General features: G+C 33.2%; 2 protein-coding genes across 2 annotated transcripts; one reads left to right on the top strand and one right to left on the bottom strand.

Moving 5' to 3' along the window:
- The first annotated feature begins 210 nt into the window (after window positions 1–210).
- LOC120086863 (protein LOW PSII ACCUMULATION 2, chloroplastic) lies at window positions 211–2,522 on the top strand. The gene is made up of 2 exons (XM_039043709.1): window positions 211–712; window positions 2,212–2,522. Exons 1-2 carry the CDS (start codon window positions 262–264, stop codon window positions 2,358–2,360), a joined length of 600 nt encoding a protein of 199 aa, XP_038899637.1. The 5' UTR covers window positions 211–261; the 3' UTR covers window positions 2,361–2,522.
- Window positions 2,523–15,397: 12,875 nt separating this feature from the next.
- On the bottom strand, window positions 15,398–16,735 carry LOC120073387 (protein EXORDIUM-like 3). Its single transcript, XM_039026260.1, has one exon. It carries the CDS (start codon window positions 16,716–16,718, stop codon window positions 15,633–15,635), a length of 1,086 nt encoding a protein of 361 aa, XP_038882188.1. The 5' UTR covers window positions 16,719–16,735; the 3' UTR covers window positions 15,398–15,632.
- Between the last annotated feature and the right edge of the window lie 223 nt (window positions 16,736–16,958).

Raw genomic sequence — 16,958 nt, forward strand, 5'->3', positions numbered from 1 at the left:
TGAGTTCGATCCTTGTTTCCGCTCAAGGACGACCACGGGTTATCGGGTTTAAAATTTTTCAAAATAACAATTAAGGAGCAAAGAAAATAACAATAAATACAGGGACTGAAAGCTAAATAACATAAATCAGTAATATATTCTATTCTAAAAGGAATTTGGGAACTCGAGGGAAGAAAACGTAAATATGAAAAGTTAAGCGAAGGCCGAAGGGAATAATAAATTTCATAATTCTGAACTTAAGCAACACCGAATAAACTGAAAATGGCGCTACAAATACTCCACCATTCTCCCTCTTCTTTCACCAGAAAACCCTATCATCTTCCCAACCCATCTCTCAATTTTCCTTCTAAACCTAAATTCATCATCACATCCCAGAACCCGTCTGAATCTGAGAAGCCCATTTCGAAAAATGTTGATGATGCTCCACTTGCGACTTCATCCAAGCCATCTAGCTCATCGCCTCAAGGTTTCGGCTCTTCATCGTCTCAATCGACGACCACGAGCAAATCAAGTCCAAAGGCTGTAAAGCAGAAGGGTAAGCGGCAGAGGGCATCCATTATTCGGCGCTCTCCCGTGGAGAAACCGGTGTTTGTTGGAAAAGTAGATGAAGAGGCAGCTAAGGAACAGAGTAGGAACGAGAGCTATTTTCTTCTTACTTGGTTAGGTCTTGGCGCTGTGATTCTCGTCGAGGGGATAGTGCTTGCGGCATCTGGTACGTCTTCTGTTATTAATTTTTGTTCATTGCAATCTGAACTTCGGAATTGGGTTTTGTGAATGTCGATGTTGCAGTTTCCGTTCGAGTAATCAGGTTGTTGTTCTGAGACGTGATAGTAGTCATATTCCGATTCATATAGGATTTATTCCTTGAGATATGGAGGTAGAAGTTTGAAACCATAGTCCGAACATTAGGCGAACTGTGAAGGGAATTACTATTTTGGCAAGATTGTGGGTTGCAATTAGGTTATCTGTTGAAAAACCTGAAAATGAAGAATATTATAATCTAAGCCCCTTTCATTTCGTGTTTTGAATAGAAGTGGTCGTTTTTTATCACCCTATTTAATTTTGAGGGATTAAAGTTGTGATTTCCAAGGGATTCTGAACTTGACAAAATTGAATTTAACAATTTTAAAATCATTCCAAAACAAAGGTTTACTTTTCTACCATCAAAATGCATATTTGGATTGTAAAATTAGGGCATCATTCCATAACGAAAGAAAGCTGATGTTTTGATAGTGGATTTGATTCCCCATCCTTCTCTCCCCCCTGGCATGTGTACACATGTGCTACAGTAGCATCAATTTGGTGGTTGATTTGGCCTTCCAATACCAATTACTTGTTGCAGGCTCTAGATTTTTCCTCTAACAAATATCTTACAATGCTTATTTATAAGAAATTGTAGTAACACAGTCTTCCTTTTAGTGTAGTATTTTCCAATCAAAATAAGATGCTTATGATTTTGTCTTATGATTTTGCTGGCCTTGTGATGATTAATTTTGTCTGGAAGACACTCAACTAACTGGTCTATGTTTTGAAGCGTGTTTGCTTTGCTATGTAACTTCATAAATGAATTTGACTAAATTACTGTTAATTTATATTTAATATTTGCTGGTGTTTCATTCAAATCCGCTTAACTGAACTTAACACGCAGCTTTCAAATCCTCTTGTCTACTTAACTCTTTAGACATGTTCACCTTTTCAGATTTTCGACAGTTTTTCAGTTAGATTGTCATCCTGTTCAAATTGTTCCTCTAGTTAATAGTTCTGCAAATTATCATCCCAGCCTTGACTTCAATTTGATATCCCTAAACCTAATGTGGCTGGATAAGATCGGGCAATGTCCATTATACTATCTACAAGGTTCTGATTGTTCAAAGCCTGTTTTTTTGTGTGTGTTAATTCTACCATCAAACTAATTGAAAGTGATAGCTATTTTTTAAATTTCTAAGTGCTTTTCATATTTTCATGTGGACAATATGTAGTGAACTTCTCTCCGCTTCTATACCATTGAATTGTTTGATGGCTCTAAATATGCGAAATATTTTCATGCTTTTATTTGACTAGTACGAGTATGCACTTGGTTTGACTGAGTTTCGAGCCTATTTTCGGTGTGAAAATTTTGATGTACAATTCCTTTGATGAATATGGTGTTCATAGTTCATGTTTACGTTTCACTTCCACCACTACAACTAATTGGTTGATGTGCACATGCAGGTTTCTTACCAGAAGAGTGGGACAAGTTCTTCGTCAAATATTTGTATCCTTCCTTCACACCAACCGTCTCTCTGTTTGTTGCTGGAACTGTTGCATACGGAGTTTTGAAGTATCTTCAGAATGAGAAAATAAAAGATGAGAAATCATAATTTAATCCCTTTTGCTTGACGTTCTGTATTTGGTGCGAAGATCTGAAAAATCTCAAGTGTCCATAGATCTCGTTTATACAAATTATCCCATTTTATTAAAACTGAGGATGAAATTTTTTTAGCTCAAAAGCAAATGAGATGCTGTTGTTGGATCCTAGGAAACACCTTGCCATCATTTTATTAGTTTCTTTGGGATTTAGTTTCAATGACAATAATCGTCTGAAAGATCCCTTCCGTTATTATCTTAGGATTGAGAATAACCAATTCTATAGATCCCTCAAGTAATTCAAGGTGCTATCTGCCTCGCAAGCGAACCTTCAATGGTGTTCCCTTCTGATCTGGTTCCTTTTTTCTTTCTTTTTATGGCGTTCCCTTCTGTACTAAATTTCTTTTTTCTTTTGTTGGAAAAGAAGGGGAGATAAAAGCATCTTCTCCATGGATCCTTCCCAACTGTAATGCCCTACGTGCAGGATTCGAGCAATGATTCGGAATGGGGATTCAACACTTGATGGTCTCGACATTTCCCTACGACTTAACCACACTATCTACTTTTTTTGAATTGCTTCTTAGAGTAAATATTATCCTTACAGTCTAAGAGGTATAAATACGGATTTGAGACATGGATAGAACGCGGCACGGACACGATGACACTCCATATTTTTAAAATCTAGGACACGTTTGGTAAAGTATACATTTTAAAAAATATATATCGTTTTTATACCAAAAGAAAATTCAAAATAAATGCATTGATGCATTTATATGTTTAGAAAATTTAACTTGATGTATTTCACACCTAAATTATTATTATTGTCATATATGTGTCTTTTTAATCTACTCAATAAGTATGTTCTATGCATATCTACACGCATTTATCACACTAACATGTTTCTTATATGTGTTAACAAGTGTTGGAGTTTCCAAATGTCTGACACGTGTCAGACACATACACTAGCCAAATTAAAGTGTCCTTGCCTTTTATCTCACAGACCTACACGGGTTCTTTCAACATACTTTGTTCAGACTCATCTGCTTTCTAAGAAATTTTTCAAGAGGTCACCCATCGTAGAATTGCTCCAAACTACGCATACTTAACTTTGAAGTTTTTTTATGATTGAGCCATCCTATTGGTATAGGGTAGTAACTATCATTTTTTTAAAACTTATTTGAGTTATGCTTTCATAACTTTAGGACACTCTAATTCATATATGGTCTTGGTTAATTTCATATACTCCTTCAGAACTGGAATGCACAAACAGCCAGAGAAAGTTACAATTGAGGAAGGCCCTGTGGATAAAGAGAAACAAAATGTCTGAGACATTGTTGAAAAGCACAATACCCTTTCCTTTCAGCCAGCATCATGAAATAACTTCTGGAAACAAGAGCAATGAGGAAGCAGCATCAACAATGTCTGTTCTGTCAATAAACGAATGATGCTGTGAGGGTTCTCTAAATATGTGTGTAAACTGATAGCATTCACTGATTTTTCAAATCACTGACCCATTGATTAAGCATGCCTTTGTGACCTTCAGAACATCCCATTCCAAGGACCCAAAATTGTCTCAATCCTAAATCCTTGATGAATGCAAACTTTGATAAAAGAGTTTGTTATTGTAACTGACACAGGCCACTAGACTGAACCAACCACAGAACCAACTGTTTCTTTGCTCTTACAAACGCTTTGCCCAATCCATCATTGAAAAGCAGTGTTGTTTGCTTTTTTGTTCTGCTCCCCCAATCATTTTCTTCTTTTACTATGGATCTATTGACTTCCTTCTTTAAACAGTTTTTTCCCCCTCTCCTCCCTAATTTGTTTGTTTCTCCAAGATTTTAACTTAGTTCAAATCTTCATCAAGATTTGAAGTGAAATCTTTTGTTTGTCATCTTTTTAATATATAATTTTTATTTTTTGCGGTATGAATGTGGTATCATATCACATCTTAAAAAATTGATTTTTGAAATAGGAGGATCCTTTGTAATTTGTAAATAGACACAATTAGACCCATTCATTTATTTTTGGTAGCGCTTATCTTTATGCATCTCACCCAATTATTCAACCATAGATTGTTGCTCTACAAAATTTTACTTTTTTATTAAATATGTATATTTTGTGCACTCAAGTATTATTTTAAGAGTAATGATTAGGTGTCGTCTAGATTGTATCTAATCTCATGCATCCATTCTTTATAGATAGTAAACAAAATTAAAACAATTAAATTCTTTAAAAAAATGTCACATGGTAAAACTTTATTAGGCAGCTGTCAAATAGGTGTAGCCGAGACAACATCCATTATTTTTTTCTTACTTTTTAATATAAAGGTCTGCAAAATAGTATGAGTTGTCTTTAGCTGAGATTTTGTGAAATGGATTTGATGGAAAATTTTGATGCATAAAAGAAGTTTAAGTCTATGTTTTGGAGTGATTTTGAAATTATTGAAATTACTTTTCTCGTGTTCAAAATCACTTTAAAACACGTCTTTACAATCAATGAAAATTAATTTAATATTTAATTTTACACTTTGATAATTTTCATTTCATCAAAATCGAGTTTAAACCCTTAAAAGTTTATTTCATGATGATTTTAAAAATGAAATTGGTGATTTTAATTATTTAGAATCACTCCCAAATGAGTAAATCCCGTTTCCCTTTCTCTATTCAATTGTTTTGCAAAATTAAGGCTTAGGCATTTCTTTTAACTCTACTAGAGGCTTCCACTATTTCAAATTAATCATTATATTAATACAGTAATACTAATAGTTCTTCCACTATTTCAAATTAATCATTATATTAATACAGTAATATTAATAGTTTATAATTTTCTAAAATTGATAGTACGAATACTATGTTAATTCATTTTGACTATAAAATTTATAATTTAAATATTATTTTTTTTCTCCTTTTATCTCACTTTTTAATTCTATTTTAGTCAAACATTCAAATGTCCTCTTAATTTCCAACCGGTAATAATATTTGCATTTATATTTGGTAATAAATTTGGATCTCAATTTAAATAATAGTTGAAAATATGTTTGGTAATATATAAAAAGTATAAAATTAGTTAGGGTTACAATCTAACTAACAGTATGAATCTCAATTATCTTTTGGTCATTGATAAACTTATTTTTCTGTAAGAAATTTTTTATAATTATTCTATTCCAATATCATATAATTTATTATTATATTATTGTACATATTTTAAGTAAAGAAAATATAATGTATAATATGTAATACAATATTCATCAAAATTCCTTTTACTTTTCAATGTACTTTTTCATTTTAAAATTTTGAAATTCAAAATTTAGATACATTAATTTTAGATTTCTTTTATTTAAAATATTTACTATGTAACTTCAATCATCATTGTTAGAGGTATTTTAGACTTTTTTATATGGATTGATTTAAGATTTTGCAATACTTACAAATAGTTTTAAAATTTAGGTTAAAAATCACTTTTAGTCCCTCAATTCTCATTAAAGCAACAATTTAGTCTCGAACTTTTGTTGGTAACAATTTAGTTCATATACTTTCAAATTCATTACAATTTTGTCCTTAAACTTTATTAAGTGACAATTTGATGTCTATACTTTACAATCCGTAATGTATTAGTCCTTATTATGAAAAATATTTTTAAGATTTAATGAAATTCTTAACACATGTAGATCGTTAAATTAATCAAAAATCAATTTTTTTATATAAATTATGAAGATTAGGTCGTTACATAATAAAATTCAACATTTAATTTTAAAGAGATTTTTCATGATAGGGACTAAATTGTTATCATTTTCAAAATATAGATACTAAATTATTATTTATCAAAATTTAGAGATTAAATTATTATAAATTAAAAAATACAGAGACTAAATCGATATAGAGACAAAATTATTACTTTACTTGAGGTTTCATGACTAAAGGTGGTTTTTAACGTAAAATTTTCTAACTGTGGTATTTATTTGGTGGATTTTGCTGTATAAAGTAAGATATACATTTAGCCGCCATACGAGGTGAGGATGAACATAAGTAAAAGATTAAGCTCCACGCGCCGCTTTGCTTTTTGGCAGTAGACCAATTAAAATCAAACTTTATTATTAATAAGGAAATTTTTAATAATAGAAAATTATATCAATAATAAAAAAATAAATACGGATAAATATTGATAGACTTTATCCATATCTATCCATAGTATCACCACTTTTATCAATTTCTATTCCTTATAGATTTCTATCAATTTCTATTAAAAAAAGATTAAATTTTACTATTTTGTACAAATAATTTCGTAGATTTTTCTAGTTTTGAAAAATGTCCTATTCATTTGTTATTTTTTCTATTACAAAAAGAAATGTTATATATAAATATAATATAAAGAGGTGGGGTTGGCTTGCAGAGGGGACGCCCTTCCTACTGCCTCATTTCCATCCTTCCTCCCTTCCACTTTTCAATAATTTTCATTTTTGGCCTTTTGCTTTTTGGTCTCATTTTCCACCTCATGCCCTATGAATTAAAGCAAACTATATTATACAGCCAATCTTCATTAAAATCATTGATTATTTATGTCCCCAGGCCATTTTAGTGGTTCAATCTCAGAAAATAATTAGAACATATTATCTCTCATGAGAACTTGTAATGTCATAATTTATGTTCATGTTTATAATTTTCATATAGTTCAATCTTGAAGTATTTAACTTCATGATTTTTTATTTTTACTTTTGTGGCTTTTATAATGGTTTAATATCAACTTGTTCTTCAACTAATTAACACACTTTGTATTCTCCCTTAGAAAAAGTAGATACAACTCTTATATTTCTTTTGCAACCTAAGAGAAACGTATATATCATTTAGGAACATTTTAAATTTTGGATATATACCTTTTTATTAAGAAAAATAAAATCTTAAATCTTATTCGTGTGATTATCTCTATAATAACTCAAAAAGTTCAAACTGTAAATGTGAACCATTAAAAAATAAGTTCAACCACTACATATATGTGAGTTCTTTTTTCTAACTAAGATTTATCAAAACGACAGAACAACCTAACATCCAAATATCAATCCCTCTTGGGGATGAGAAATAAAATAGAGGAAAAAATAACTCTCTCCAAAAAGATGAATAAGCTAAAGCTGTTAAATTATGGATAATTTTGTTCTCCTGTCTAGGAATTTAAAAAAATAAAAAATAAATAAACATTTACAGAGAAAACAAGAAAGAAAGTCTCTTCAAAATAAATAAATAAACCTCATAGGGGTCCGAAATCTCACGATTTAAAAACTTGATGACTTCAATTGAATCAAATACTACCTCCATATGGGTGTTTTGTCCATTCCAAAAAATCAGAATGCATAAAATAGGATCGAATCATCAATTTTTGAAACAATAATTAATATCTTATTTATTGAGGTATACATAAATTTGTGAACAAGCAAATGTAGATATGTTATGTGAGGTTTTAATTTGATTTTTAAGTTTGAAAATTTTAGATTGGATGTGTATAGTCAGCAAAAAGGCTGTGTGTGATCTCCCACTTTTTCAAGCCTTGTTTAATAGAGTTTTGACTAATTTATTTTGGCTTTCACTTTTTGTTTTCTGTTTGTTTCTCACAAATTCAAAGTTTTGTTTGACATAAAAGCTTTGCCCTTCTTCTGCTGCTAAGTTTAGACAACAACTCTGTCTCTCTCTCTCTCTCTCTGATATTTTGTCTCCCAAATAATTTCTGTCAACATCTTTCCCACAAAAAAATGTTTAAAGGGCTAAATTAAATGCAGATTTGATATTATATATTTAAACAACACTAATCACTTGATCTTTAAATCTCCGAGTATGAATATTCGACCTCCTTTGATATCATGTTAAATCATTGATTGATTCAAAAATTTAAGTAAATCGATTATACACTTTAATAAAATATTTCACAATATCATAAACAAAAATTAAAATACATGGATAACATAACGTACTAAATTTTAAAGAAAACTCTGTTTAGTATCCATTTTTTAAAAAAATTAAGCCTATAAACACCTCTTACACCTTTAGATTTCTTTACTTTGTTTTCTACTTTATACCAATATTTTCAACCAAATCAAGTTTTGAAACTTAAAAATAAGAAAATAAATTTTAAAAAAAAACTTTTAAAAATCTATTTTTGTTTTTGGAATTTGATTAAGAATTCAACTCTTTTAGTTAGAAAAAATGAAAACTATTGTAAGAAATTAGATGAAACAATCACAACTTTAAAAAAAAAACTCAAATACCAAATGGTTATCAGACGGGACCTAAATTGTTGTAAATTCTATAAACTAATACAATTTAGTTGATGCATTTTAATGTTTGAGTAACTAAGACCTTATTGGATATGACAAGGATAACACGTCAGCGCCTTCAGCACAAATATACACAAGAAGGGTATAAGAAAAAATACTCATTCATATAATACAAAAGAAGAAGAAGGAAGAAGAATTTTACCTTGTGAAAGCCTCAGCTCTGCTGCTTTGCTCAGTCTATCATCAATCCTTTTTCTTCTTCTTAATTCAGCAAACTCTGACTTGGTATCAGAGCTCCAATCTACCTTAATCAACACTCTTGATAAGCAAATCGATCCAAGATGGTAAATCCTCCAGTTATCCCTCAGCCTACTTTTCCAGGCATCGTTAACAATGGTAACATCACACATCCACCACTAAACCAGCTACTAAACTAGGTGACATCCATTAAGATGGATAGGTCCAACTTTCTCCTCTAGCAAAACCTAGCATGGCCAATACTTAGAAGCTACCGTCTAGAAGGCTTCCTAATTGGAGAAAACCCCTGCCCAAGTCAATTTATTGTCAAACAAGCAAATGAAAACTCAGGTGAAAGCTCCAGTGCTGATCCGAGCCCTGCAACTTCAGAAGGAGCAGAGCTGCAACCCAATCTAGCCTATGAAGCATGGATAGTAGTCAACCAACTACTCTTAGGTTGGCTCTACAACTCTATGAACCAAGAAATTGCTACTCAAGTAATGGGACATCAAACAGCAAGGGAACTATGGGAAGACGTCAAAGAGCTGGTTGGAGTCCAATCTAGAGCTAAAACAGATTACCTAAAGAGAATGTTCCAACAAACTCGCAAGGCTGCCCTGAAGATGAGTGAGTATTTAACTCTGATGAAGAAATATGCTGATAGTCTTACTCTTGCAGGTTCACCAGTGACTTCTTCTGATCTTATATCTCAAGTGTTGGCTGGCTTGGATGAGAAGTACAACCCAATCGTTGTAGCAGTGCAAACCAAGGGTACAACCAAGTGGTCTGACCTTCAATCTGATCTGCTATCCTATGAAAAGAGACTTGAGTATTAGCTTGCCATCAAGTCCCGTGTTACTGGTATGACAAATATGTCAATCTCTCTGAACTCTCCATCAGTAAATGTGGTATAGAATAGCCCCAATACTCCATCGAACTCCCATCGAAACTCCTATGGATACAACCAATTGTCAAATTACAGAGGTGGAGGAGGAAGAAATAGGGGGCATGGTCGATGGAACGGCGCCTCTACAACCAGGCCTACCTATCAAACTTGTGGGAAACTAGGCCATACTGCTGATATATGTTATTTTAGATACAACAAAGAGTTCAATTAATCCTTGACAGACTCGTACTCAAGCAGAATCTACTCAGCTTCCATCAAATAGGAACCAAGAACAGTCTTCCTCAGCCTTAGTTGTTCACTTAACAGTTGTCTCACCTGAAACAATAACTGACCCCAACTGGTATGTTGACAGTGGAGCCTCAACTCATGTAACCAGCAGTCCAAACTTCCTTCAATCCTCCTCCGGCTACACAGGTAATGATAGAGTTGTTGTTGGTAATAGCACTCCTCTTAACATATCTCAGTCATGACTCTCAAATCTACATACTAAGAATGGCATTCTGTCCCTGTTAAACATACTTTATGTACCTGCAATCACCAAAAATTTAGTCAGTGTTTCCAAGTTAGCAAATGATAATAATGTTGTGGTTGAATTTCATGTTGATTTTTGTGTGGTTAAGGACAAGGACTCGGGGGTGGCACTTTTGACCGGCCGACTTAAAGATGGGCTCTACATGTCAACCAACTGATAAATAAAGCACCCATGTTAGGATCCTCAGGTGCTCGTTTAATAGATTGGTTCAATTAGTTCTCCTCACCTGCTGCTCTTACAACCAGTACTACCATCTCCAAACTACTCCTCTATAGACGATTAGGCTATCCATCCTCTAAAATTTGTCTAAACTTATTAGTGGATATAATCTGAAAAATGTTGTCAATGAAAAGTTTTTTTGTGAAGCATGCCAATTTGGAAAATCACACAATCTACCATTTAATGATTCTTTGTCTCATGCTAAACAACCCTTTGAGTTAGTTCATACTGATCTCTAGGGGCCAGCCCTAATCTTATCTGCAGATGGCTATAGATATTATGTTCTATTTGTGGATGACTTCAGCAGGTTCACTTGGCTTTACCCCCTAAAATAAAAGAGCGACACATTAGTTGCCTTTCAGAACTTTCAAGCCCTTGTCGATACACAGTTTTATAGAACTATTGGAACCTTGAAAATGGATGGAGGAGGAGAATACCAACTTGTTGCTCAAATGTGTACACAGCTGGGAATTTGTATCAGATTGTCCTGTCCTTACACATCATCTCAAAATGGCCGTGTTGAGCGCAAACATAGGCACATTATTGAGACTGGTTTAACACTCATTGCTCAAGCTAGGATGCCCCTACATCTATGGTGGTATGCCTTTCAAACCACTGTGCTTCTTATTAATGGTTTTCCTTCTTCTATTCTTCAAGATATCAGCCCAATGAAAGCACTACTTGGGAAGAAATTGGATCTGCTATCCTTCAAATTGTTTGGATGTGCCTGCTACCCACATTTGTGGCCCTATCAATCCCACAAATTTGATTTCCACAATAGAAAGTGTGTATATCTTGGTCTCTCACCTATGCACAAAGGGTATCGATGCCTTACTGATGATGGTAAACTCATTATCTCACGCCATGTAGTGTTTAATGAAGAGGATTTTCCCTTTCACACAGGCTTTGCCAATAACTAACCCTCCAACCCTCCCATTTCAGCTCCTCCAATCACCACTTGGTTTCCTCAACTGTCAGTATACTTACCCTCACCATGTCCAACACCAGTTGACTTTCCTCCTCAACCATCTCATGATCATCATCACTGTCCTGATCCCTTGCTGACTCCAACCAACACACACTCAAACCCTAGTCTACCCTCTCCAACTTCACTTCTCCTGCCTCCATCTCAAGACCTACACAATCCATCAGATTCTCTTACAAACTCAACCCCACAAAATCCTTCTCCACAGTCCTCCCTCCAACCTCTATCAATCTCTGCCCAGCCTTTACTAGGCACTCACCCCATGATTACTAGGGGAAAAACAAGTATTTTCAAGCCCAAAGTCTGTCTGCAGAACTTGCTACTGATCTAACTAAAACTGAACCAACCATTGTCTCTCAAGCCCTGTCTGCTCCACAGTGGAAACAAGCAATGCATGAAGAGATTACAGCCCTGCAGCGCACCAATACTTGGACAATAGTCCCTCCCACCTTTGCTACTACTATTGTGGTTGCAAATGGGTGTATAGGCTAAAACGAGATGCACAAGGATCAGTTCAAAGGTACAAAGCACGTCTTGTTGCCAAAGGCTTCCATCAGCATCCTGATTTTGATTATTTTGACACATTCAGCCCTGTTGTCAAGCCCTCCACCATCAGAATTATCCTCACACTTGCAGCCTCTCATCACTGGCCTCTTCGTCAAATAGACTTCAACAATGCCTTCCTTAATGGCACACTTAAAGAAACTGTCTACATGTCTCAACCTCCTGGTTTTGAAAGTGTTACTCACCCTCAATATGTATGCAAGCTCAATAGAGCTATTTATGGCCTTAAACAAGCCCCTCGAGCTTGGAATGATGAGTTAAAAAGCTTCCTATGTCGCACTGGCTTCAAAGTAAGCTCCCTTGATACTTCACTATACTATATGCGAACCCCATCAACCCTTTTTCTTCTTCTTAATTCAGCAAACTCTAACTGGATAATTATTTTGATTTTTTTTTAAAAAAAATAAATTTATAAATACTAATTTTATATTTTGTTTATCTATTCTTTACAAATTGTTTTAGAAAAAAAATCAAATTCTGATAACTTAATAAAAAGAAGTACAAATGGGAGAGAAGATGGATAGAGACCACCTCTTGAGTGTGCCAATAACAATAAAAATATCGATATCAATTTCGAGATTCAATTTCATGATATATCAATAAAATAACAAGATATTAATGTAAATTAAATATTATAAAAATTATATAATCTAAGTTCCATTTGATAATCATAGGGATTCTATTTGGTTAATATTTGGTTTTTGGTTTTTAGTTTTTTAAAACTTTATTCATTTTCTCATAATTTATTTCTTATGGTACTCATATTTCATGCGTAGACATTAGAGTTCTTAACTAATTTTCAAAAATAAAAATATACTTTTAGAAATTATTGTTTTTAATTTTCAAAATTTGACTTTGATTTTGATAACGCTCCTAAAACGTAGATAATAACATATAGAAGCAACAAATGACTGAGATGTTTGTAGACTTAATTTTTAAAAACAAAAAACCAAATAGTTACCAAATTAATCGTAATAATTATTAAATGAGACCATGATAATCAAGTTGCCTTTTATCGATCGAAATAAAAAGTTAGTCTTGGTATTGAAATTTATATTTATAATATTAAAATTAATAGATAAAATTTGATTATATTGTACGAGTATTCATCAAATATATATTGTGGATCAATCCAATTTATAAATATATGAACAGATATATGGATAAATATTTTTAATGGTTGTATGCTATTTAGGGTTAAAAACACAAAAAACAGAAACGTGGGGCAGCTTTTGTGAAGAAAAAGAAAAAATAAGGGTCTGAGCAGTTGTAACATAAAAAAAAAAAAAAAAAAAAAAAAAAAAAAAAAAAAGGCTCAAATCCCAAAAAACCAAATTTTAAAAATAAAGAAAATGAGAGAAAAATGAGTTTTGAAAATTGTAAAAAGTAAAGAAGGTGAGAGGGTGATGCCTGCCTTTCACTCTCACTTGTTGTTTGATTGTGACCTCTGTCTCTCTTTTTACTCACACTCTATAATTCCACTCATCATTCCTTCTCTTTTACTTTCTTTTCTTATTTTTACTTTTACTTTTACTTTTACTTTTACTTTTCACCCCTCCCCTCCTTCCTTCCTTCCTTCCCACTTAGATATTTTACCCTTTCCCTTGCAACATTTTACATATTTTTTCTCTCAATCTTTCTTTTACCATTTTTCCTTTTCATTGAGAAATTTTCACAGATAAAAAAAAAAAAAAAAAAAAAAAAAAAAAAAAAAAGTCAAACTATTTAGATTTCTATCCGCGTTTATCAATCTCTATAAAAAATTATTAAAATTTTAATATTTTATGTAAATGGTTTCTCTTTTTTTTTCTTTTAAAATTCCCCAACAGAATAATATATTATATAATATATTCTATATTTACACTTAGGGTTAAATTAGTATTTAATACACGTAAAAATATATTTATACTCTACAAAGAAATTCTATATGCCTCTAAAAATTATATATTAATAGTTTTTAAAATAAAAGTCTATTATATGATCTAAATTGATTGGATGATGAAAAATTAGAATTTTCATTCATATATTTATTCTTAATTTATAGCTTTAAAATTTTAATAATACTTCAAAATAGATGCTGCATATCTTTATATTTGATCCAGATTCAAATTCTCGTAAATGCACTGAAAACAAAAGGAAAAAATGGAAAAAATCCCAAGTAGATATAGATTGATTTTCCTCCAAAAAAGAAAAAAAGAAGAATAATTAAATAGGTTTTGAGTTTTCAAAATTTTACTTTTTTGTGGACACTTGCTTTTTTTATTAACATATTCTCAATATAAAATCTCCCCGTTTCCAATTTACCTTTTTTCTTTTCCTCCCAAACCTTTTATTGCTCTCAATGAAGCTTTTCTTTCCTTTTCAATCTTATTCTCTATAGTCTTACAAAATTAACCTACCCAAAATTTCCTTAAAACCTTTTTATGTTTTTTTTTTTTATCTTTTTATTTTTATTTTTATTTTATTTTATTTTATTTTTTTTTGCTATCCCCTCTCTAATGTTCCTAATTCTAACATTTGTTTCTAATTTAATATATATACATTTCATCAATATATATATATATAGTTTGTTCGACCATCTACTTATTATAATTATGATATTAAATTGTTGTTGACATGTTGACATTTCTATTAATATGTTTCACATTACCAACAATAGTTTCAACATTAATATAAAGAATGAACTAGCAAATCTATTATATCGTAAAAAAATTAAGAAAACATTAAAAAGACAAAAACAAAATGTCAGTGTGAATATGTTATAAACTATTAAGTATTTTTTACCTATTTTCAAGTCTAAAATCTTTATTTATTAATCTAAATATATTTTTATGTATTTTTTATTTTTATAATTTTCTAGTTTCCATCCACATCGACATATCATCTATAACTTTATCAAGATTTTCTTAAAATTTAGATTTCAATATTTTTATTAACATCATCTTAAACCCAACTACAACTAAAATTATAATGCAACATTTATTTGGATATATATACACACACCTAATTTTACAATTAATAAATAAAAAATAATGTACGACATTGCATAAATGCATATACCAAATTCTATTAATATATTGAGAACAATAATTTAACGGAAGAAAAAAAGAAAGAAAGAAAGAAAGAAATGAGGGAGAGAGTGGTTGAATTTCGATATGAGCGGTTCAGTGAAAACGACTTAAATTTTTAAAATAAATAATATAACTTTTCAAATCAATTTAATAGTCCTTTTCGTTGTTTTCCCCAGCTCTCAGATGCGTACAAATTCACAATTATTTATATGAATCACTCGTGAGTGTACCGTACAGGAGAGTGTGCCACACTTCCGAATCCTAGCGCGTGGTGGAAGAAATACGAAAAATTAGTATATGGAAATCTTTTTATTAACACGTGATTAACTACCGTTTAACTAGTAAGTTACTAATTAACAGCCAGCCCCTCACACGGCCCACAAGGCCCACATGGCCCAAAAGCCCACTCCAAAAATATAGCTCCCCCCTCCCAAATTAAAAACAAAAACCAAAAAAGGGAAAAAGAAAAAAAGAAAAAAAGAAAAAAATACAAGAGATATATTCCTCTACTACTGGTCCAATGCATTAGGGCCAGTACAGTAATTTACCACATGATTCCAAACCCACTGGACCAAATACCTACGTCTGATCCCATTCATGTTGTACGTGGCCCCATCATGACCGTCCATCAACTGCCCCGTGTAGGACCCACCTCCTCCGGTCCCGTAAATCCCTTCGCAAAGATCGGCGATCTCCACCGGCGCAATCGGGTCGCCGCCGGCGTACCAAGCGTTCACGAGTGGGTTCGATGCCAACTCCGCCACTTCATGAGCTATCACACTGATCATTCCGTCCACTCCAACATCGCCGTTAGGCGATTTCATCGGCTTCAGCCCCGGAATGTAACTCGGCACGGCGAACGGGTAAGCACAAACACCGGGACAGAGTTTCTCCGAGTTCCCAACCCAAGCGTAGGGCAGTGTATACCCTACAATGGAAGGGAACGTGAAGTAATGAAACCCACAAACCTGCCCACAGAAATTCTCCACATAAACGTCATCGGAGGTGAGTAAAAGGTACAATCCATTCTTGGCATTTATCGGCAACGGCCGAGACTTCGCCGTCACAGCGCTTTTAATCACCGATTGAATGGACAACCGAGTCAATGATTTTCCGTGGGAGTAAAACCGGTCGTTCTTCTCTTCACCGAGCCGGACCGTCCTGGAAATGTTGGCTCCGGTTTGGTCGGTGTAGAGTTGGACAGTCCGCCACCAGCCGGAGACAGAAGGGGATTTGGAATCGAGGGCGGAGATGGAGTTAATGAACTCACGGATTATTTTCTTCTGATTTCTCTGCCACGTGCCATACCAGATAATGTGGACGGTTATATTAGCGGTGAGAACTGGGCCCATGTGGTACTTCAAATGGACAAACTCCGATGAGCCCTCATATTTTTTGGAATCGCCGAGGAGGAGGTCATCGGAGACGTTGGATTTGGCTAGGTGAGGCCAAGGACGCCAGGCGGCGGCCGGAGTGAGGAGGAGAAGGAGGAGGGATAGGGCCACGGCGGAGATGGCGGTGGCCAGAAATAGTGGAGGTCCCATTTGGGAGTTGGGGAAGAAGGGTACAAAATGACAAGTGTGTGAGCTCCACATGTATTTATAAGAGAAGGGGAAAAGAGAGGAGGATTATGTTAAGGGAATATATTTCAAAATTTTGAAAATTTGAAGGGTTTTGTTATTATTATTTAATAAAGAAAAAAGAAAAAAAGAAAAATAGTAGGGCATTGATCGGCGGGGTAATGGAGGACAGTTAGATTCTTTAAAGGAAGAGGGGAAAAGTGGGGCCTACGCTTCTGGAATTGGTTCCTTCATCATCATCATCATCATCATGGT

This window comes from Benincasa hispida, chromosome 1 (assembly GCF_009727055.1).
Source record: "Benincasa hispida cultivar B227 chromosome 1, ASM972705v1, whole genome shotgun sequence".
In the NCBI taxonomy this organism is placed as follows: Eukaryota; Viridiplantae; Streptophyta; class Magnoliopsida; order Cucurbitales; family Cucurbitaceae; genus Benincasa; species Benincasa hispida.